The sequence below is a fragment of the Cherax quadricarinatus genome, chromosome 76, assembly GCF_038502225.1.
Source record: "Cherax quadricarinatus isolate ZL_2023a chromosome 76, ASM3850222v1, whole genome shotgun sequence".
In the NCBI taxonomy this organism is placed as follows: domain Eukaryota; kingdom Metazoa; phylum Arthropoda; class Malacostraca; order Decapoda; family Parastacidae; genus Cherax; species Cherax quadricarinatus.
Genome location: NC_091367.1, coordinates 2,506,116 through 2,531,188, shown reverse-complemented (window position 1 = coordinate 2,531,188; position 25,073 = coordinate 2,506,116). Strand labels below are relative to the sequence as shown.

The window sequence follows — 25,073 nt, the reverse complement described above, 5'->3', positions numbered from 1 at the left end:
TCATTGCATTTATGGATTTAGAAAAGGCATATGATAGAGTGGATAGAGGAGCAATATGGCAGATGTTACAAGTATATGGAATAGGTAGTAAGTTACTAAATGCTGTAAAGAGTTTTTATGAGGATAGTGAGGCTCAGGTTAGGGTGTGTAGAAGAGAGGGAGAATACCTCCCGGTAAATGTGGGTCTTAGACAGGGGTGTGTAATGTCACCATGGTTGTTTAATATATTTATAGATGAGATTGTAAAAGAAGTAAATGCTAGGGTGTTGGGGAGAGGGGTGGGATTAAATTGTGGGGAATCAAATACAAAATGGGAGTTGACACAGTTACTTTTTGCTGATGATACAGTGCTCATGGGTGATTCTAAAGAAAAGTTGCAAAGGTTAGTGGATGAGTTTGAGAATGTGTGTAAAGGTAGAAAGTTGAAAGTGAACATAGAAAAGAGTAAGGTGATGAGGGTATCAAATGGTTTAGATAAAGAAAATTTGGATATCAAATTCGGGAGGAGGAGTATGGAAGAAGTGAATGTTTTCAGATACTTGGGAGTTGACGTGTCGGCGGATGGATTTATGAAGGATGAGGTTAATCATAGAATTGATGAGGGAAAAAAGGTGAGTGGTGCGTTGAGGTATATGTGGAGTCAAAAAACGTTATCTATGGAGGCAAAGAAGGGAATGTATGAAAGTATAGTAGTACCAACACTCTTATATGGATGTGAAGCTTGGGTGGTAAATGCAGCAGCGAGGAGACGGTTGGAGGCAGTGGAGATGTCCTGTCTAAGAGCAATGTGTGGTGTAAATATTATGCAGAAAATTCGGAGTGTGGAAATTAGGAGAAGGTGTGGAGTTAATAAAAGCATTAGTCAGAGGGCAGAAGAGGGGTTGTTGAGGTGGTTTGGTCATTTAGAGAGAATGGATCAAAGTAGAATGACATGGAAAGCATATAAATCTATAGGGAAAGGAAGGAGGGGTAGGGGTCGTCCTCGAAAGGGTTGGAAAGAGGGGGTAAAGGAGATTTTGTGGGCTAGGGGCTTGGACTTCCAGCAAGCGTGCATGAGCGTGTTAGATAGGAGTGAATGGAGACGAATGATACTTGGGACCTGACGATCTGTTGGAGTGTGAGCAGGGTAATATTTAGTGAAGGGATTCAGGGAAACCGGTTTTTTCATATAGTCGGACTTGAGTCCTGGAAATGGGAAGTACAATGCCTGCACTTTAAAGGATGGGTTTGGGATATTGGCAGTTTGGAGGGATATGTTGTGTATCTTTATATGTATATGCTTCTAAGCTGTTGTATTCTGAGCACCTCTGCAAAAGCAGTGATAATGTGTGAGTGTGGTGAGTGTTGAATGATGATGAAAGTATTTTCTTTTTGGGGATTTTCTTTCTTTTTTGGGTCACCCTGCCTCGGTGGGAGACGGCCGACTTGGTGAAAAAAAAAAAAATATATATATATATATATATATATATATATTTATATATACTGGTAGTAGGTTGGTAGACAGCAACCACCCAGGGAGGTACTACTGTCCTGCCAAGTGAGTGTAAAACGAAAGCCTGTAATTGTTTTACATGATGGTAGGATTGCTGATGTCTTTTGTCTGTCTCATAAATATGCAAGATTACAGGTATGTCTTGCTACTTCTACTTACACTTAGGTCACACTACACATACATTTTTTTTTTTTTTTTCAACAAGTCGGCCGTCTCCCACCGAGGCAGGGTGACCCAAAAAAGAAAGAAAATCCCCAAAAAGAAAATACTTTCATCATCATTCAACACTTTCACCACACTCGCACATTATCACTGTTTTTGCAGAGGTGCTCAGAATACAACAGTCTAGAAGCATACACATATAAAGATACACAACATATCCCTCCAAACTGCCAATATCCCAAACCCCTCCTTTAAAGTGCAGGCATTGTACTTCCCATTTCCAGGACTCAAGTCCGACTATATGAAAATAACCAGTTTCCCTGAATCCCTTCACTAAATATTACCCTGCTCACACTCCAACAGATCGTCAGGTCCCAAGTACCATTCGTCTCCATTCACTCCTATCTAACACGCTCACGCACGCTTGCTGGAAGTCCAAGCCCCTTACCCACAAAACCTCCTTTACCCCTTCTCTCCAACCCTTTCGAGGACGACCCCTACCCCGCCTTCCTTCCCCTATAGATTTATATGCTTTCCATGTCATTCTACTTTGATCCATTCTCTCTAAATGACCAAACCACCTCAACAACCCCTCTTCTGCCCTCTGACTAATACTTTTATTAACTCCACACCTTCTCCTAATTTCCACACTCCGAATTTTCTGCATAATATTTACACCACACATTGCCCTTAAACAGGACATCTCCACTGCCTCCAACCGTCTCCTCGCTGCTGCATTTACCACCCAAGCTTCACACCCATATAAGAGTGTTGGTACTACTATACTTTCATACATACCCTTCTTTGCCTCCATAGATAACGTTTTTTGACTCCACATATACCTCAACGCACCACTCACCTTTTTTCCCTCATCAATTCTATGATTAACCTCATCCTTCATAAATCCATCCGCCGACACGTCAACTCCCAAGTATCTGAAAACATTCACTTCTTCCATACTCCTCCTCCCCAATTTGATATCCAATTTTTCTTTATCCAAATCATTTGACACCCTCATCACCTTACTCTTTCCTATGTTCACTTTCAACTTTCTACCTTTACACACATTCCCAAACTCATCCACTAACCTTTGCAATTTTTCTTTAGAATCTCCCATAACCACAGTATCATCAGCAAAAAGTAACCGTGTCAACATACATGTACACATTTATTTATACACACTCATCTGAATTTTTCTTAGATTTTATCTTAATAGTTCTTGGTCTTATTACTTTTCCTTTTATATCCATGGGGAAGTGGAATAAGAATCTTTCCTCCGTAAGCCATGCGTGTTGTAAAAGTCAACTAAAATGCCGGGAACAATGGGCTAGTAACCCCTTTTCCTGTAAAGATTACTAAAAAGAATAAGAAGAAGAAAGTTGTCAAAGTGGGAAGTCTGAATGTGCATAGATGTTGTGCAAATGATAAGAAAGAGATGATTGTGGATGTTATGAACGAGAAGAAACTGGATGTCCTGGCTTTAAGTGAAACAAAGCTGAAGGGGGTGGGAGAGTTTCAATGGAGAGGAATAAATGGGATTAGGTCAGGGGTTTCAAATAGAGTTAGAGCTAAAGAAGGAGTAGCAATAATGTTGAAGGATAAGCTATGGCAGGAAAAGAGGGACTATAAATGTATTAATTCAAGGATTATGTGGAGTAAAATAAAGATTGGATGTGATTGGTGGTTGGGGATTTCAATGCTAAAGTGGGTAAAAATGTTATGGAGGGAGTAGTAGGTAAATTTGGGGTGCCAGGGGTAAATGTTAATGGGGAGCCTTTAATTGACCTATGTGTAGAAAGAGATTTGGTAATAAGTAATACATATTTTATGAAAAAGAGGATAAATAAATATACAAGGTATGATGTAGCACGTAATGAAAGTAGTTTATTAGATTATGTATTGGTGGATAAAAGGTTGATGGGTAGGCTCCAGGATGTACATGTTTATAGAGGGGCAACTGATACATCAGATCATTATTTAGTTGTAGCTACAGTTAGAGTAAGAGGTAGATGGGAAAAGAGGAAGGTGGCAACAACAAGTAAGAGGGAGGTGAAAGTGTATAAACTAAGGGAGGAGGAAGTTCGGGTGAGATAAGCGACTATTGGCAGAAAGGTGGGCTAGTGCAAAGATAAGTAGAGGGGGGGTTGAAGAGGGTTGGAATAGCTTTAAAAATGCAGTATTAGAATGTGGGGCAGAAGTTTGTGGTTATAGGAGGGTGGGGCAGGTGGAAAGAGGAGTGATTGGTGGAATGATGAAGTAAAGGGTGTAATAAAAGAGAAAAAGGTAGCTTATGAGAGGTTTTTACAAAGCAGAAGTGTTATAAGAAGAGCAGAGTATATGGAGAGTAAAAGAAAGGTAAAGAGCGTGGTGAGAGAGTGCAAAAGGAGAGCAGATGATAGAGTGGGAGAGGCACTGTCAAGAAATTTTAATGAAAATAAAAAGAATTTTTGGAGTGAGTTAAACAAGTTAAGAAAGCCTAAGGAAAGTATGGATTTGTCAGTTAAAAACAGAGTAGGGGAGTTAGTAGATGGGGAGATGGAGGTATTAGGTAGATGGCGAGAATATTTTGAGGAACTTTTAAATGTTAAGGAAGAAAGAGAGGCAGTAATTTCATGCACTGGTCAGGGAGGTTTACCATCTTTTAGGAGTGAAGAAGAACAGAATGTAAGTGTGGGGGAGGTACGTGAGGCATTACATAGAATGAAAGGGGGTAAAGCAGCTGGAACTGATGGGGTCATGACAGAAATGTTAAAAGCAGGGGGGGATATAGTGTTGGAGTGGTTGGTACTTTTCTTTAATAAATGTATGAAAGAGGGGAAGGTACCTAGGGATTGGCGGAGAGCATGTATAGTCCCTTTATATAAAGGGAAAGGGGACAAAAGAGACTGTAAAAATTATAGAGGAATAAGTTTACTGAGTATACCAGGAAAAGTGTACGGTAGGGTTATAATTGAAAGAATTAGAGGTAAGACAGAATGTAGGATTGCGGATGAGCAAGGAGGTTTCAGAGTGGGTAGGGGATGTGTAGATCAAGTGTTTACATTGAAGCATATATGTGAACAGTATTTAGATAAAGGTAGGGAAGTTTTTATTGCATTTATGGATTTAGAAAAGGCATATGATAGAGTGGATAGAGGAGCAATGTAGCAGATGTTGCAAGTATATGGAATAGGTGGTAAGTTATTAAATGCTGTAAAGAGTTTTTATGAGGATAGTGAGGCTCAGGTTAGGGTGTGTAGAAGAGAGGGAGAATACTTCCCGGTAAAAGTAGGTCTTAGACAGGGGTGTGTAATGTCACCATATATATGAATACAGATAGAAAAAATAGATCTGACTCTTCTTTATCTCATACGTATTTGTCAAATCAAAACTATATATTGTCTGCATAGAAATACCTGTGGATGCATCTCATCTGATGTGCAGACCACACTGTCACACTGACACAACACTGATCTGCAGCGTGTTGTGGCATCACCAACTGCTATCTGTTTCACTGTGGCTTTCTCTTCCTCTCTAAACAACAAACATTATAGCTATATAAGTATTAACATGTTGTCAATACGTTGTAATGGAATTTATACACACCCTGCACCATCATCAACACCAAGGTTCAGTATCACTAAACTTTGTGTCATCTACAATTAAATATTAAATGAAATTAATCCAACAATCAAACAATCAACATATTTATGGAGAAACTAAACCTTTAAGAAAAGTCCCTTGATCTGATATTTTATTCTTGAACATATTCATACCACAATTAAATTACATAAGTTTTTTAACACACCATCTATCTCCCACCAAGGTAAGGCAACCAAAAAACAAAAAACTCACCATCATTCATTCAATATCTTATGAGAAATGTGCAAACATTACATTCCAAATGACTCTCTGAACTGCAACCTCCACATCTCTCCTGCACAATGTAAGCACGGTACTACCCACCTCTTTTATATGTGGAATAATTTGATCTCATTGCTTATTTAAGCAGTTTATCTATTGAAAACAAATAAGTAAATACAAAGCCTTACAAGCCATGTAAATGCCTTTTTATTCCAAAATGCAGCAGTACTCAACCAAAGAACTACAAACAACATTAACTATTTTATTCATCACAATGGCCAAAAAATCTCATGGGGAAGTGGAACAGAATTCTTCCTCCATAAGCCATGCGTGTCGTAAGAGGCGACTGAAATGCTGGGAGCAACAGGCTAGTAACCCCTTCTCCTGTATATATTACTAAATTTAAAAGGAGAAACTTTGGTTTTTCCTTTTGGGCCACCCCGCCTCGGTGGGATACGGCTGGTACGTTGAAAGAAGAAGAAGAATGGCCAAAAAACAAGGAAACATTCCCTATCATTTATTCAACAGTTATTTTTGCCAGAGGTGTACAGACACTGACAGCTATTAGAGCATTAGTGGTGAATACCTCCTTTTCACAGAACAGGCGGGTCTTAAACCCATGGCAAGCAAGTCCTAAAACTCACTGGTCTGAGTTTCAGAACACACTTGCCATGGGTTCAAACCCCACCCATTCTGTGATTTGTTTACTATTGTGTTATTATGATTTCTTGAATTAATCCTTCCATTTCTTCACTGCCTTACTTTGGCAAATGGCCACCGAGATAAAACAAAACAAAAAATTATATCTCAGAACTACAGCGAAACCCTTATAATGTAAGAAGATACTGTATACTGCATTATAATAAGAAATAATTCTACTTGATGGTTAAAAGGCAAGCCAAAAACTGAATCCATACCTTAATTTGCCCACATAGTATGTGAGACCATCAATGGAAACAACAATGAGGTAGTTATCCCCTGAAGCCAGATCTCGAACCAGACCTCCATCTGGGAGTTCAAGCCGTCTGGGAGAGACGATGGATGAAGAAACATTCCCAAGTTTACTTGGAGATTTATTTGCAGATTTATTGGGCAATGAAGACTTTTCAATGGGTGTCGAAGGTCCACCTTGGCCGGCAGAGTTGTCCCCCCACACAAACACCTAGAGGAATACTTCTCATTATTATATTTGACTTTATCATGATGCTGAAACCTCAGGAATGTGACAAGTGCTGGTAAATGTCTATTTCAAATAAAACACATCAAAATTTATAAAATTTTCATATATGCAATGAATATGAAATGAAATGAAGTATGTATATCCAGTAGGTACAGAGCAACAATGTGGCTTTAATCAACAACAAAAACTCTATTCAACATTGAAAGTCATACAGTAAATGGAAAAAAAAATCTTGCAGAACTTTAACAGAGTGGTAAAGCCCCAATATAATTACAAATGTACAGTATTTCAAATCATGAAAAAAAATGAGAAAAAAGAAAGAAGTGGCAGATAACATGACTTATGTTATGTCTTGTTACCTTGCTCACATCAAGCTGTAAAAGCCTGTCTTCACTCACTCCATTCAAAATGCTCACACTACCCTGCTGGATGCTCAATCCCTTAGCACTCAAGACCTTCTTTACCCTCTTTCATTCCTTCTCTTTCTGAGACAACCCTTACCCCTCCATCCTTCCATACCAGATTCATACACCATGTTATTCATCCTATTCCACTTCATCCTATCTAATGTCTAAAACACCTCAACCATCCCTCCTCAGCTCTCTAAATTATACCTCTGGTAACCCCATACTATCTTCCTAATTTTTACACTTCAAATTCTCTGCATAATGTTCATATCATACATTGCTTTCAAGCATGACATCTCTGGTCCTTTAGCCTCTGCTTCACTGCAATGTTTAAAACCCATGCCTCACATACATAAAAAAAGTGTTGATCCCAGTATATTTTGGCACATTTTCCCTTTTAAAATCCATAGATAAACATCTTTCTTTTTAAAGATGCCTTAACAAACTGCCTACCTTTTCATGCTTGTCTATTCTATGATTCACCTCATCTTTTACAGACCCATCTGCTGACATGTTCACACCCAAATATTTAAATCCACTCACTTCTGCAATACCCCCTCCTTTTTTAACACAACGGGTGTTTCCCATTGAGGCAGGGTGGTCCAAAAAAGAAGAAACACTGATGCTATTACTTACTCCATCACTGTCTTGCCAGAGGCGTGCTGATACTATTGTTTAAAACTGCAAATATCCTCACCCCTCCTTCAGAGTGCAGGCTTGTACTTCCCACCTCCAAGACACAAGTCTGACTAACCAGTTTCCCCAAGTCCCTTCATAAATGTTACCTTCCTAACACTCTAACAGCATGTCAAGTCATAAAAACCACTTTCCTCCACTCACTCCTCTCTAACACACTCACATATGGTTGCTGAATGTCCAAACCCCTCGCACACAAAACCTCTTGTACCCCCCCCTTCCTCCTCTTAACCTAAAATTATCCAATCTTTCATTACCTAGACTTTTTTGTTACTTTCATCACCATGCTCCTTGTTAGGTTCCGTTTAATTTCCTTCTAATACATCTCCTCCCTAAATACATCAACCAATCTTTGCAGCTTTCCTTCAGAATCTCCTGAAAACTGTTAATGTCAAAGAGCAACTATTACAACTCCCACTTTGCATCAGATTCACTATCATTTAATCCAACACCTCTCCCCAACACCGAAGCATTCACTTCTTTTACAACCCCCTCCATAAATATGTTAAACAACCATGGTGACATTACATATTGGAAAAAAGTCTCTCTCTCTCCTATGTAAAATGAATGACTATATTAAAATTATAAAGGTGTATATTATTTTTTACCAATATTTCAGCACTAACATATCATGCTGAGGGTGAAAGTACTTGTGTGTGTGTGTGTGTGTTAGATAAGCACAAGGCTGGGTGAGTTTGCAGAAATACGAAGCATTCGAATCACATCTAATGGGAATTCCATTAGCAGTGAACACAATGTATGAGGATGGGTTCATCATTACTTAATAAAAAATTTTTAAGTAATTTCAATAACCTAAATCCACAACACAGACTCATTATGTAGTGATGAGTAAAACAGATAAAATTCTAAAGTTCGACAAGCAGTAACAACTGTGAGTCATTATGTAATTCTACCTTCAATTAGCAATAATCAAGAAAATTGGTATTAATAGCACAATTTACTTACAATTACCTCTGAAAGCCCATGTAACATGCAGGAAACCTTACACTTGACTTTTGACATGATACTAGCTTTAGACAGACACATTTGCATTACTTGGAATAACAATGTAGGCAGTCCTAAATCCAGTATCAAATTTTTATTAGTAAAGGACAGAATTCATATACCAAATTGAATGCCCTCACAAAATGTATAAAAAACAAATTAGAGCTTTATACAATATTATGTATGAAACAAATAATCTACGGGCATACAAGACGTACTGTATTGCAACACCAGTTTCAGATGAATACTTGGGTTATGAGCTGGCACAACAATTATACAGTATATACCATACTAATGCTGGAGACCACAACAGTGGTACAGTATATACCATACTAATGCTGGAGACAGCAAGCTTTTGGCTCATCAATGTCCCCTAAACCAAGAGTGAGGCTGTGCCCACAAAGCCACCCACATAATTACTGGCTAAACTTTTTTTTTTTTAGCATACCAGCCATCCCCCACAGAAGCAGAGTGACCGAAAGAGAAAAAGGAAAGTTCTTCATTTTACATTTAGTAATAATTTTTCTTTTTGCCTCTTTGAGGCCAGAACCATCATTCTCCAGAAAGGGAGACAAGAGTGTATTTACCTGACTATACTGCTAGGTGCTTAACCTTGATATATTGAGTGATGCACTCATTAACAGCCACACCAAGGGTTAGGAAAGGCATAGGTTAAGTCTTCATTTCAGCTATCCTGTGCAATGATCCACAGAGACTTTACATTAAAAATGCTTCTAGATAGATCATGAAGAAAACATAGGGTGCTGAGAGACACGTTATGAAAATGCCAGGTTCAATGTAAGGATATCAATGTTGGTCGCCCACAACCTACGCAACATCTCTTCAAGTTTTACTTTTTAAGTATTTAGTCCTAAAGTTAAGTTAAGAAACAAAAGAATAGCAAAGCTCATCTTTAGGTGACTCAAATATCTGATACATGGTTTAGAACTGTCTTGTATTAAGCATCTCCGTCAAAGATTATACTCCACAATCTAATAGCTTAACAAAACAAAGACACCTTCCAATATGAAGACTTAAGTGACTTAGGCTCCATTGTTGCATGATCAACTTCATCACTAGTATCTTTTGGTTCCCATATATAAACCTAGAAAATAAAGCAAGATAAGTAACAGTATTGAAATAAAACCACATCTAATCCTTAGAGACTAAACAGTAAATCAAAGAAGAAAATATCAAACTGGCTATTAAGAAAATGTCCTACAGTCATAATGTGTGTGTGACTACAGCATACAGGTGGGCCTCACTTTACAGTAATCCGATTTACAGTTTCACTATACAGCATTTTTAATTATACCCATTCTTTATTCACACTTCCTACGATAAATATAGTCACCACTCATTATATGCTAAGGACAAAAATATTTTAAGATAAGTAATGTGTGTTACGCATTTTTTTTTTTCAACAAGTCGGCCGTCTCCCACCAAGGCAGGGTGACCCAAAAAAGAAACAAAATCCCAAAAAAGAAAATACAGTGGACCCCCGCATAACGATCACCTCCAAATGCGACCAATTATGTAAGTGTATTTATGTAAGTGCGTTTGTACGTGTATGTTCGGGGCTCTGAAATGGACTAATCTACTTCACAATATTCCTTATGGGAACAAATTCGGTCAGTACTGGCACCTGAATATACTTCTGGAGTGAAAAAATATCGTTAACCGGGGGTCCACTGTACTTTCATCATCATTCAATACTTTCACCTCACTCACACATAATCACTGTTTTTGCAGAGGTGCTCAGAACACAACAGCTTATAAGCATATACCTATAAAGATACGCAACATATCCCTCCAAACTGCTAATATCACGAACCCCTCCTTTAGAGTGCAGGCATTGTACTTCCCATTTCCAGGACTCAAGTCCGGCTATATAAAGATAACCCGTTTCCTTGAATCCCTTCACTAAATATTACCCTGCTCACACTCCAACAGATCGTCAGGTCCCAAATACCATTCGTCTCCATTCACTCCTATCAAACACGCTCACGTACACCTGCTGGAAGTCCAAGCCCCTCGCCCACAAAACCTCCCTTACCCCTTACATATATTTAACATTTAAAATCAGTTATATGCTTTTACCATCAAAACACTGTAAAATGAAGTCTGATCAAAGAATATTAGGTGAAATAGCAGAGACTCTTAAGATGTTCATAAATAACATCTTTAACAGTAAAAACACACTTTAGATAAACTTTCATTAAGACAACATTTCAGTCTATTAAGGTATTAGTCAAGTCATACAAAGGGTACAAAATGCAAGCATATAGTATATACTCTTGGGAGTAAAGAAAGAATAAAGTCAGTGTAGTGACAAATCTTAGGTTGGCAGAACACTGAAAGGTATTCAAGACATTGTTGTTAAACTCTCATCTGGTTTCTGGCCAGCATTTTTTTCTCTAACCCTAATGTCAGGAATGTCTTTGAAGTATGATGTGAGCCAATGTATTTGTATTTGTATAGTGTGTGCCATGGTTCTGGGTCTGTTCTGGTACCAATTAAAGCAGTTTCCATACATCTTTTGGCCCTGTCCATTTCGTTATGACAAAATTGGTGGCTTGTCATGCCATAAAGTGTAACTGCTTATCTGAATGAACTATGCATGCATTGTTGGGAGGGCCTAAGAGCCACTGCAAACTCTTAACTCGACAATCATTGCACTAGGAGCCATCAGAACCCTTCAACCCTATAGAGGTGCACATCCCTTTATCCAAAACCCTTGGGGCCTGTATTTTTTCAAATTTCAGAATGATTCTCAACACCGCCATATGGTGGCCTGACCCAGCATGGAGATGACTGATGCTCCACACTCCATGAAAAAACTTCAGTTTTCGGAACTTTTCAAATTTCAGAATTTTGGATACAGGGATGTGGACCTGTAACAACAAAAACATGTGATACTTCTCAAAATATTTTCAGTTTCTTGTGTTATGCACTTGTAAAATTCAGAGTATAATACCACTAAATAATGGACCTCTCTCTGGTGAAGGGATGGAGTGGTTGAGGTACAGTATACACTATGAAATTGCTCCTCCTATGCTTACTCGTATGCTTCGATGTAAACACTTGATCTACACATATAATTCCTATAATTCTTGCATTCTTATTAGTCTCCTTTTCTATTATACAAAGGAATTATGCTGTCAATCCTTGGGTACCTTCCCTTCTTTCATACATATACAGTACAGAACAAATACACCAACTATTTCAAAACTGAATCCCCTCTTCATTTTATCATCTTGGTCTTAATCCTGCCTGACAAAGTTGCTTTCATTCTATCAATTAAGGTTGATGCACTACACTCACCTCTAGCTCTTTCTTACTCCTACCAGATCATATTTGTTCCAGCCCAATTTAATATTTCATAAATAAATCATAAGTATTGTAGCAGAAAATGTCCAGAGATTACCATTACCTTCCTTATGAACTCCATCCCATAAATAACTTACAATTTTATGAAAATTATTATGCATGAAGCATAAGAGCAATAAAATATCTACCACAAGGTAAACTGACCTGTCCATCAATGGTGAGAGCAGCTGTGTGATGGGAGCCACAAACTAACTTAGTGACCCCCATGTGATTCAGGGTTACCACACTGGTTGGGGTTGACCTGTGGCTCAGATCACCAAGGCCAAGTTGACCCTTATTAGCTGAACCCCATGCCCAAACCTGTTAATAAATTAACAGTAAATGTAGATTTCATAACAAAAAAATAAACATTCATATATCTCTGTTACAGGCAATCTATATTTTACCATCCTGTGGGTTAAACAAGGACAGCAGAATGGTGGCTAGGTGTCTCAAGAGCCTATCTATTGTCTTTGTAAGAGCCTGACAAAGGCAATTTCTTGTTAACTAACACATGACAGTGTAATTGGGAGGGCACACTATCAAAATATGATTTACAGGCTTATACATTTAAGAAATTAAACTTACAATATTGCCATTATACAATAACCCCATGACAGGGTCCAGAAACTTTGACCATGAATACCAATTTATCTCACTGTGACAGTTAATACCAGTGCTACACAGGGATGTCTTCAGTGATCTAGTCAGCATATTATACAGTTTAATTACCAATTTACAGCTACAGAAGCAGGGCTATTACATGTATTAAAATTTTAGTGTCAAATATATCCTGACAAAAACTTGCATGAAGCAAAAAATGTGATGGAAAATGCCACTTAATTTATATTTAAAGATAATGAAAAAAAAATATTGCAAAATATCAATGGTGACCTACAAACAAATACAGAAAAGATCTAATTCAGCAGTGTATTCATAGCAGTAACAAGAAAACACTATTACTCCATGCAAAAAAAATTTATTATAAGGAAACATTATATCATTACTAGCAGAAAAAAAAAGAAAGTACCATGGCAAGAAACAAGTGATTTCAGCTTATCGACAGCATACATTATTATTATAATCAAAAAGAAGCGCTAAGCCACAAGGGCTATACAGCTCGACAGCATACAAAAAAAAAAACTGAGTGAGAATGACAACAATAAAAAAAAACGGTAAACTGGAACAATGCTATTATTGCATCACATACTCTAAGGAAAAAAGTAATATACAGTAGTAGCAAATGAGACTTACAATTATAGTATTGTAATTTACAAGATTTACAAATGTGATTACATATACACATATATTTAAGTGTCCTCATAATGAAACCTCGCTTATTCGTCTTATTTCAGTTTACATCTTTAAATTTTTGAATTATTGATGTTTTGAGAAAACCAAGTAATATACTGTATATGATCATATAGTACAGTATTTGTATAATAGTTATGTCAGTACATGATAGTACACGAACCGAGGCTCTAAGACTTGGGGAAGTAAGGGTCCTTGCTGGGGCACGTGTAAGGGGAATAATGGGAGAAGGGAAGCGCCTTCATGAATGTCCTCTGTAATTTAATTCTTTATTTTGTAATAAGCATTAAATAAATAATTCATATTAAGTGCTAAACCTACATGGGTCATTCAGTGCAAGATGTGGTGGAAGCTTGATCCTCTGTATGCTGAGTGCAAGACAGATGAGTTTCCTATTTGTACTCACCTAGATGTCTGGTAATAAGCATTAATTCCCTACAGGTTCCAAAGTACCCTAATTTTAAATGCAAATCATAGTAAGTTGGGTCATCATACAAAACTTACTGCATAGCACTTACCTCAGTGTTTAAAATATGACGTCCCCCATCTATGATAAGAACAGTGTTTTTTGCCACTTGCTCTGGCCTTTTCTCAAGAGTTAATACACCATCTTTGCCTACTTTTGGAAAGCTCAAACCCCCAGATGCTGTTCGCATGTGTGTTTTTTTACGACACAATTCGTCGGAAAGTCGACGTGGAAGACTATTGCACTCATAGGAATCACTTTTACTCATTTTTGTTTTGGGAGTCTTAGCATAAAATGCATCTAAACTGAAAGGATCAGAGTCTGGTGTCAGATCATGCAGTTCACCATCTGCACATTCACTACTACTGAAATGACGTGACAACTGGCCCACTTTATCACTGACAGTTCGAACACCAGTAGCTACAAGACTTGCAGCACTGTTTGCTGCACTAGCTACATTTTCCTTAATAAGCTCAGTAGCACTGTCTATGTGGTATTTGTTATTAATTTTCTCGTTTTCCATGATACATTCGCCTTGTTCCACACTCGTTGTTGTCATCCATGACAGCTGTCTAGATATAAACTGTCGGGCAGCATCTGCATTTAGAAATAGGCTACTACTACCTGCTAAACTTGATTTCCTCCTCCTAGTTTCTCCTCCCATTTCTGTCTCATCATCAGTGCACTCAACAACTTCAAAATCACTTCCCACACTCTGTCTATGTGTTCGAGCCATATCTTTTAATTCAATTCCTGTCCGTAATTCAACTGGAGTATTTAATGACGTGCCATCACAAGAAACTTCTCCTGAGGTTGGATCTAATTCATCTGCAACGTAATCTGAAGATTCACCATCTTCATGGAACACACTGTTTCGTGACGATCTACCATCCATGTTTACACTACTTGGAGCAGGCGACAGAAGATCAGATCTCCGGTCTGGGGTAAAATATTCCTTCCTCACAGCCAATCCTAAAGGGCACTTGTCAAATTCATCTGCATCTTCAAAGAGAACACGATCACCGGTCTCTCGGCGGCACTGCTCACATGATCTAACATAGGAGTCGAAGTCTGGAAGAGTGTCCGACTCAGCAGCTGGATCGTGGTGAACAGGGGGCAAAGCTTCCACAAGAGCCACAGTAAAGTAAGCTCCAGCTTCAATTTGCATTACCCTTCTTCCTTTGAAGAAATCAACACGGGCTGGGTTTGTAATTTCATTTTCAGTTTTGTTTGTGAAGAGTCCTGTTAAAGTAAAACAACAGTCAAACACACAGTAAAGCATCAGAGAAATCATACAGTATTTGATACAATACAGTTATTTTATATGTAATGAAGTGCCTCATTTTTAAATAAAAACACCAATTCAAATCACCAACACCAAAAATGCTTAAAAAAAGGAGGGAAAATACATCAACAAGAAAAAACTCCATGAGCAATATTCAAGAGGAGAAAATATAATATTGTCCAGAAATATTATACAAATTACTTAAGCTCTGTGAAATACAGATGAGATAACTAGTAACAAACCAAATAAAATCCATGTGAGGCCTTTTCAGTTATAAGATTAATACCTTATCTATTCTGATTACCTTTTGTTTGCTAAAGAATCTAAATAAGAATACAGTACTCAACAAGAACTACTCTTTCCAGGTGTAAAAATGTTTCAACAGTTACTGCTCCATTTTCTCATCTTTCCTGCATTATTCAATTGGCCTACCTACAAAATTCAATGTGCTTGCCAGTTATAATTTTCAGTATTAAACAGATCAACAGACCTAGGGCTGGTCCCCGTCCTTGAACCCAAATTTCATCTTGAGCACTCAGGAACAATATGTGATCATAGCCAGCTGCCACTGCCCGAACGCGAACCTTCCGCCCCTTCTCCTCCTGGCCATGAGTACAGGTCTTTTTTGGTTCCAGCACAGGCAAAGGGCGAACATCACCTCCTTTCAAGTCCCGAGTAAATACTTCCCCAGCATCAGTGACAAACACCACTTGGCCTCTGTACACTGTTGCATCACGAACACATCTACTTCCAAGCTCAATCTAGAAAAAAATTCAGAGTACAGTATAGTATTATATCAGCTTGCATTCATAATATAGTGAACCCTAGGTTTAACATATTAATAGGGGAGAGCAGGTAGCCATTAATGATGACTGTAGTGGATAAAGATGAGGTTGTTTGGCTGTGATCGTAACAATAATGGGGATTCTGTAAACAAAATACATTTACTTAGTTGTTTTGAAATCAATTGACTAGCAGATTTTTGTCCCATATTTCCAAAACTAAAATCCTATAATAAAAAATCATTACAGTGTTTAGAGAACAAGGGAGCTAGTCAACAAGAAAGAGAATTCAAATGAAATGATAAAAATCAATATCAATCAAGCATTTACAGTACTGTACTCACCAATGTCATAAACAGACAACATATTCATTGCACAGTAAGAGCATATTCTTAAGAACCGGAAAATCATCCTGAGCATAAACGAAGCCAGCACACACCTGTTTCAAACTGCCCCTCTCTTGACCATTGTACTGGCCAATATATAATCTGCCACCGGCTGTAACAAAGACTGTTGTTTCTTGGGATGCGGCAACCCTAATGACCGTCTCAGTAGGCACGATGAGCATGTTCCTGGGGTCCCCTCCCCTCCACCCATACGTTGCTACCATCGTACACTGCAAAATAATGGCAAAGAGGTTAAAAAATATCACAACAACGTGCAGTGTATATAGTGTATTAATTTAATTTTCAATACATTTATTAGTAAATTAAGTCAAAATGACGAAAAATTATATATTCTAAGACTATTTTATGACCTTTGTGGCTCACAAGACCATGCTATAAAAGAAATGACATCCTATTACAAACAATTATCATGTACACTAAACCTTCCAGTATTACTCTCATTGTAATCTAATCCATTTTATTATATACAGTACTACACAAATTATCCTGCCTCAGTGGGAGATGGCTAATGTGTTTAAAAAAAAAATTATACATGTTGAATTGTTGCACAAAACTTAAATTACATGTTATAATACTTATCTAAATACAGTACCTGTATTAGAATTAAGTAGTAAGTACAGGGTACTAAATTTAGTCTGCAGGAAATTTCACTATACTGATGTTACTTACAAGCCTAAATAAATAATTACTACATACAGCTAATATCACTTTGCAGTGGGGTTAACTACACAACTAAGTGAATAACATGTAAGTGCTACTTATCTTATCAGCCTTGTCAGTGAATATCTTGCAATCTGTTGATAACTATTAAAAGATTCAACAGGACAAGGGCTTTTAAGAAGAAAAACATCACCAAAAGCTAACGGGAGGGAGACACAAGCTTACCCATTTAGAACCCTGCCTCAACCATACATGGTATCTATACAGTAGGTGGTGTGACCAACATGCATTAAATGCACAACTTATCATATATTTTCCATGGATCTTTCTTTAAATCCTGTTTACATACACAGCATCTTTGCTTATGTTTATTGTGATTGCCCAGGCTACAAAATTAAGCAATGTTTATATAATGATACTATAAAAAACCTGTAAGAGGAGCACTTGGGAATCTTTCCTGTGGAGATATGTTGTCACCCAATGGCTTTATCAATACAACAGAGAATAATACTGGAGACAGTAGATGTATAGTAGTAGTCTGAGGTGATCAGTCACTCAGCCTTGAAAAGAGAAGCTCACCCCACCAATCTCAAAGACCTGAGACTGATGGACTGAACACTGTCAAATGGGTTCAATGTGTTAGTTGCTGACCAGCTTGACAATCAGCTTGTAAAAAAGCTACTAGCTCCTCAAGAATCCATTAAGAGCCTAAGCATAAGAGTGACTTTGTAACTAGTTTAGGAGTATACATAATACCATGTGGGGTTGTGAGAAGAAATATACAGGTAACACAGCAGAATCTTAGGAGCTTAAGGTTCATGAAGACAAGCCATCACAACCATAGCAACACCTGTATCCAACACAAATGATTGACGACACCTTTTGAGATGAAATGCAGCCAATTTAGTCATTTGTGAAAATGATCTGTGCAGATGAAAATGTATAGTGGTCACCTTAATTTCTGTCACTAACACAATACTACAGAAATCCAAAACAATACAGTCTTAACAAACAGGATGTTGCCCATATTGGAGACAGCCATCATGTGATACTCACTACTCATAGCTCTTCTACGCTTCATGTCACTTGGACCCTGCTACCATACATGCTCCTTTCTCAGTGGTCTCTGTATCAGGACTGGAGAAGCCACACATATCAAAATGTGTCTTTATCCACATCTTGTCAATATCACTACACTATTTACAAGTATATTTACACATTAATTCCTATTTCAGGTAATAATGTATTCTTGATATTGGTGTGTAGGTGAATTACAGCCTTAATGACCAACATGAAGCCAGTACATATATCCTAACACTAATAAACAAAACTAACTCAAGGGCAATAGAGTTGTAGATGAGTAGAACAAACTGCCATGAGTCACTGAAGTGAGATAAGATACAAGATATGATAAGGTTTCATTTGGATTATGAAGTGCAGTTCTGGTCTCCATACTACTGAATGGATATAAATGCACTGGATGAAACACAGAAAAGAATGACAAAATTAATCCAGTGTATAAGAAATCTTTCATACAAAGATGGATTGAGAGCCCTAAACCTACACTTTCTTGAAATGAAATAAGACATATATTATTATTATAATCAAGTTAAGTGCTAAACCCATGAGAGTCACAGAGCACTACAGGGAAGGAATATTCAAAAGTAGGAATATGTGAAGGATAGGAGCGAGTGAGGAATAAGGATGTGTGAGGTTAGGGGTTAGTGGAGGTAGATAAAAATGAAAGAGAAAAATTTAAATCAAAGTTGGTGCAATAGGACAGTTTCAGTTAAAAAAAAGAAAATCTGAGTCAGCATCAAAGGTGGTACATTCAGTTAGGACATCAGTGAGAATGTGCTGCTGCAAGACATAAATATAGTAGAGTACTAGGAAATTTACTGGGAAATGTTTTACTCGAGAAGTGATACTTCTCTTCAACAGATACCCTAGTACAGTACTACACATGTATTTTATTTCACACCTGTTAGTATCTGATACCATCTCTTACCTTACTCTTTAGAATGACAAAATGAGGGAAGATATAAATGAAGAATATTAGTAGATGATAGGCATAAATGAAGACATAAGTAAAGGCAGGTCAAGAGTCAATCAACATTTTGAGAATGAACAAGATACGTACATGTGAAACACCTGGGTATTTATACTATACCAACCAGTGGCTTTCTCAGTCCAGTAAATAGAATAATATTGTAAATGATGAAATTATGGTACACAGAATTCTACAACTCTTAAACCTGCCTGACCTACTGACATGACTGACTTCCAGTAGTGCACCCTGTCCACTCATACCACCATTTCTACACTGTCTCATCTTCCCTGCCTTAAATGCATAAGTCTCCAATTTTGGGCATCTACTTTAGACCCACCACAAGTGAGGAAGTGAACACCTTCTGTCAAGGTTGAAGGACTGATCAACTACTACTTCACATCTTCCACAATCTCCAATATTATTCCCTATATATGATTGATAATATGTAATGTACTTCTCAGTTTTGTATACAAATAACATATAATAACGCTTAACACTGAGGCCTGGCCAATCACCATGAACATAAAAAACGATGAAATGGATATAAACAAAGACCCATGGAATAGTATGGTAATGATAATGATAATTTTATTTCTAACAAGTACAGTATACAATTGATATAAGATCAGTTGACATTATTGGCATACATTATAGAAAGCCCCTGGTTATGAAGAGCATTTCAGGCTGCTTTCAAATTAACCTAAAACTAATGAACAACTAATTAAGCTGGTCTGCTAGCATGCTATACTTTGCAATTTTAATACTAAATATAACAATCTGGTTTATAATGGATGGCATAACGGGATATTTTATAACAATCTGTTATAACGTTTTTAATGGTGAATACTAAAGTACAGAAGACCATCAGATGACACAGTACTTATGTTCCTGAAAAGAGTAATAAAAAACTGTGCAAACTGAACTGAGGAACATAGGGGAAAATACGGTTATGTTCATTATAATCCCCAAAAAAAGCCAATCAGATTTTTTTATAAGCTTCAAGATTGTAAAAAACAATGATGATAATAGTGCAATTGAAGGTAAATGTGGTGATCTGCATCAAGGATCCTGCAACTACATTTCTGCTGACAAACAGAGGTACTTCATTGTTTGGTTGTCCTATTTGTTGCAACTGTAAGACATTCACTGATATTGATGACTTTCCTCTGATATATTGCAGATTTTATTAGGTTATCTTTCATAGTGTTGTCACTAAACTTATGCAATAATGGTTGTGCTCCACCTGCATTATGCTTTCTAAACCTATGTACACTTTTAGTGTTTTGTTTCTTCATGTTACATTGAATTTTTTTTTATATACTGCTCACTGTCATTTTGACAGTTCTCACCTTGTGTGTCAAGGGGTTGGAATGGCACATTTCACAACTGCAGACCCCACTAGATTTTGTTATTCAACCTGGATATTAAGTCCTAATTTACTGGGTTTTGATTCACCCAGTGAGTGGGTCTATTTTCTTATTGTTTGGGCAGCTTCTCCTGTATGTGACTTAGCAAGGCTGATTGGATCATTGCAATTTTTGAAGTTCAGTCATTCGTAATGTCTGCACGGTTAGCAATTCTTCCTGGAATTTTGAGCAGTTTTCAATATCTTGCATTCTAGTTGCTTGTATATCCTGCTCATCAAACAGGAAGAAGTCCGGGGTAGATGAATGCTTAAAAAAGTCACTTAATTGTTGGTTCACTGGTGGTGTAGCTCTGTTTAGGGTAGTGGTGGCTGAAGCTGTGTTTACCATAGTGGAGGCTATGTTGATGTTAACTATGACACGCTGCTTTTGTTCTGGTAGCCGGTAGACATGTTTATCTTTGTGGTGGTTCTCCCTTTCTTTATTTGATGATATATATATTGAAATAAAATGTTACCTGCCGTCCCTGCCTACATAAGGATGTCGGAAGTATGGGGTAGTTAAACTGCTAAGTCTATCGGTGCCAACTAAGGTAGTGGCTGGATATTCATTTTAGTTCATTGTAAGTATCTGAATACTAGTAGTATGTTTATACCACAGTTACACCATTATATGTATTAAATAACAAAAAGAAAGCGAAGTGAAGAAGAGCCCTTCCCAGTGTGTGCGTTGGTCAAAACTCGTCCATCCCATTACATCTTGCATTTTCTCTAATTTCATCTTTCTTCCCACTTACTAGCCAGGAGGACAGATTGGTAAACTACAAAGAACGGTATAAAAGCAAGTTTATAGGTTGTTATCACCTTAATATGTCAGTCATAGAGACACAATCTCCGTCGTCTGTCTGAGCTCACTGGCCACCATACTGTTGTCCCATCCAGTATCCAGGATAAGATTTCCATAAATAAATATATAGTTCTTTATCATAAACTCATAACCTCGTTACCAATAACCGTGTTAGTATTTTACAGACACTAAATATATTATATTTTTTTACTTTTTTATGCTTTTATTCCGGAATCTAACTTAGAAATTTTATTAGCTTCAATATATGGATATATATGTTATTGTCTTAGATAGAAATGACATATAGTTATTATTTATTGATCCTTTATTATATCATGCTCTGTTTTATGGCCAAGATTAATGCCGAAGATATTTGCACGATGAATAAAAATATCCATGTAATTTGTATTATCCTAATAATCTTGAGGAACCTTATCACTTGTGGTTTGGCTCACCTGACTGCTAAACTTCACATAAACACAAATTATTCTTAAATATATAGCAATATCCTCCTCTATGTTGTAAAAAACGATTTAGCAATTATTATTGGTGAAATAAAGCAACACATGTAATTTTTCCCCTCTACTGTGTTTATTTTTGGGATGAGAACCGAGTGGAATGTTCTTGAGAGGACGAGGATGGAGGATTGTTGAGTGTCTGGTTGGTTTTTTCTGGGTAAATGGTAGCGTTTCTCTGCTGTTTGTCTCTCCTGAGTGCCTCCATGTGGGTGTGGGTGAGGGCGTGGGCGTGTGTGGGGTGGAAGATGGGTGGGTCAAGGGGTACAGTAGTGAGGGTGGAGGTGTGGGTGGGTGGACCTGTTTGTTTACAGTCATAGTGGCCCAGCCCTTTTTTTTTTTTTTTCCCCCTCTGCAAATATAGGAGAGACTTATTTAACCTGGCGTTTTCAGCCTGGGATATATGGTGGACGCAGTACACCGCCTTTGTTGGGTTATCCTTAGTTATATCTATTTAGTAGATATTGTAGGTGAGATGGTATTAGGCTGTCCTGCCAGTGGTAACAGTTTACATGTGGTTAAGTAAATTAAGTTTATTTAAGTACAGGTACACATGAATACAGTTATACAAACTATCATACATGGTAGCATATGTGTTCATTACCTAGGATAACCTAAAAATGACTTGCTTCCATTGGGGTTCTTGTACATGTGGTGTAAATGAGGTTATTTACGTACATGTGCAATTATCATACATGGTGTAAATTACCTAAGATAACCCAATAAACAAAACGACGTATTTCCATTGGGTTCTTGTTATACTCTCGGATAAACTTTTGTGAGGAAGTTTTATTGGGGAATTGTTTCCTGTTAAGTGTGTTGGGTGTGAGGGAGATGATGGATACAATGCTTGAACAGACACACAGGTTACTCCAGTGTTAATCATATTTCAATGTTGTTGCACATTTCATTAATCATCACTCATTATACAGAGATTGTGTAAGTTTATTTAGGCACAGGCACACATAGGTACAATTATAATAGTGTAAATTACCTAGGATAACTCCCAAAAAGTCATTGACTTATTTTCATTGGAGTCCTTGTAATATCTTATTTAAACTTTTAAAGTTAAAACAGCTAAGTAAATCAACTGTGTTAAAATCAGTTACCATAGAAGGAAATATACTAGTAATAAGGTAAACTGAGCTGTTTACATTAACATTAAAGAGAGGCTCAGCTAACATTAATAGGTACATGAATGTTAGCTATACAAGAATAGTCTCCTATGAAGTGTGTTGGGTGTTTTGGAGATAGATGCAGCTCTTGAACACAAACACAGATTATTTCACAAGTTTTGCCCCTCAAGAGAGGTTCCTTGATGCTGGAGAGGGGCTCTTGATTTAGGGAATTGGATCTGTGCTCTTTGTACTTCCCACCTCCAGGACTCAAGCTTGGCTAACCATTTTCCCTGAATTCCTTCACAAAATATTACCCTGCTCATACTCCAACAGCTTGTGAAGTCCCAAAAAAAACATTTGTCCCTACTCATTCCTATCTAACATGCTATGCATTATATGTGTAATATATTGGATTGAACCTGATTGTCTCCCATTCCCCAGATGTTATATGGTCCCTATGGGTTTACCTTTTTTTCTTGATTAAAATAAAAAAAAATAGGTTCTACCTGATTCCGTGTAACTATCTGCCATTCTTTACAGGTGTGAAAGAGAGCAGGGAAGATGTCATCTGGCCGTCCCATTAAGTGTGTGGTTGTGGGAGACGGTACTGTGGGCAAGACCTGTATGCTCATATCCTATACCACAGACTCCTTCCCTAAAGAATACGTCCCCACAGTGTAAGTGGTTAATATGTCATTCCATGTTTTCGTAAGTTTTCATTTTGCACTCTATGACAAGACAATAGTGCTGTCCTATCATAATGACTTCAACTGTCCTATGTTAGCAAGTGAAATGGAAGCCTGTTAAAACATTTTGTAGTTTGGCAGAAAAAATTTATTCTTGTGGACAAGAAAGATGGTTGGCAAATCTTACACAATTCAACTTACATTCAATACGTATACAAATATCACTTTTCTGTTTGCTTCATAATGTTTTCCATCAAGGAAATCCTGTAGTAAAGATTCATGTGTAGTGTAGTGTAGTAGGTAGTAATTTCATGTGTACACATTAAGTGTGTATATTTAAAGTTCTGGTGCATCTGACTAGCACACAGCTATAGGTCAAAATAACATGCAACAAAAAATTATTACGGTATTTAAATTACCTGTCTTCTGGTTTTTCTCCCATTTTTGTGCTTGATTGTGGCTAGATAATGGTCCAAGAGAGGACAGACTTAAACATCGTGGGAAGGTTCTTTCCCAAAGTCTGGGCTATTTGTTAATTCTTGCATCATACAAGCTCTGTGTCATGAGTTTTTATCTTAAATTTTCTCTGGAGAAATTGTGGGAGAAACTCAAAACATAAACATTAATGAATGTGTCTTGTCTATAGGTAATGAAGTCTATGAATGATGGAAAAAATATTATAAAGATCACATGCTGTCAATTAATATAAATAGTGTTACATATTTAGGTATGGGAATGAATGGAAGCAAAATGAAAATTTCAAATCAGAAAACTGTATCAAGAGGAGGTACTGTGCAACACTTCTAAACCAAAAGCACTGGGACCAGCATCCTATCCTTTTTACAGTTTAGACAGCCCAAAACTTCTCTGGGGAATTAAAAATAAATTAATTAGTATTACCAAAGGTTGATTGAATTCTCTTATATATTGACTTACTTACAGTATTATTTTTTTTATTATCACACTGGCCGATTCCCACCAAGGCAGGGTGGCCCGAAAAAGAAAAACTTTCACCATAATTCACTCCATCACTGTCTTGCCAGAAGGGTGCTTTACACTACAGTTTTTAAACTGCAACATTAACACCCCTCCTTCAGAGTGCAGGCACTGTACTTCCCATCTCCAGGACTCAAGTCCGGCCTGCCGGTTTCCCTGAACCCCTTCATAAATGTTACTTTGCTCACACTCCAACAGCACGTCAAGTATTAGAAACCATTTGTCTCCATTCACTCCTATCAAACATGCTCACGCATGCCTGCTGGAAGTCCAAGCCCCTCGCACACAAAACCACCTTTACCCCCTCCCTCCAACCTTTCCTAGGCCGACCCCTACCCCGCCTTCCTTCCACTACAGACTGATACACTCTTGAAGTCATTCTGTTTCACTCCATTCTCTCTACATGTCCGAACCACCTCAACAACCCTTCCTC

The 25,073-nt window shown here is 37.5% G+C and overlaps 2 protein-coding genes across 9 annotated transcripts in view; one reads left to right on the top strand and one right to left on the bottom strand.

The window, feature by feature from the left end:
* The window catches only part of Als2 (Amyotrophic lateral sclerosis 2), a 64,639-nt gene extending 43,229 nt beyond the window's left edge, over nucleotides 1-21,410 (bottom strand). For 3 of the 5 annotated variants that reach the window (XR_011394132.1, XM_053798331.2, XM_070101131.1), the window contains exons 1-8: nucleotides 21,343-21,410; nucleotides 16,438-16,614; nucleotides 15,707-15,977; nucleotides 13,984-15,173; nucleotides 12,320-12,475; nucleotides 9,804-9,890; nucleotides 6,415-6,659; nucleotides 5,050-5,167 (exon numbers count right to left, since the gene is read on the bottom strand). Coding sequence is in view for 4 of the 5 variants with exons in the window: in XM_053798331.2 (XP_053654306.2) it covers nucleotides 5,050-5,167; nucleotides 6,415-6,659; nucleotides 9,804-9,890; nucleotides 12,320-12,475; nucleotides 13,984-15,173; nucleotides 15,707-15,977; nucleotides 16,438-16,608 (2,238 nt within the window). In the remaining variant the exon portion in view is untranslated. Of the gene's footprint in view, nucleotides 1-5,049; nucleotides 5,168-6,414; nucleotides 6,660-9,803; nucleotides 9,891-12,319; nucleotides 12,476-13,983; nucleotides 15,174-15,706; nucleotides 15,978-16,437; nucleotides 16,615-18,121; nucleotides 18,553-21,342 lie in introns of those variants that run through there. The other 2 variants (XM_053798330.2, XM_070101132.1) reach the window with 2 other exon arrangements.
* The window catches only part of Mtl (Rac family small GTPase Mtl), a 31,583-nt gene continuing 23,724 nt past the window's right edge, over nucleotides 17,215-25,073 (top strand). Inside the window, exons 1-2 of one of the 4 annotated variants that reach the window (XM_053798338.2) lie at nucleotides 17,215-17,320; nucleotides 23,499-23,635. In XM_053798338.2, the coding sequence (XP_053654313.1) occupies nucleotides 23,520-23,635 (116 nt within the window). In that variant the 5' untranslated portion in view covers nucleotides 17,215-17,320; nucleotides 23,499-23,519. Of the gene's footprint in view, nucleotides 17,321-21,906; nucleotides 22,008-23,498; nucleotides 23,636-25,073 lie in introns of those variants that run through there. The other 3 variants (XM_053798335.2, XM_053798337.2, XM_053798336.2) reach the window with 3 other exon arrangements.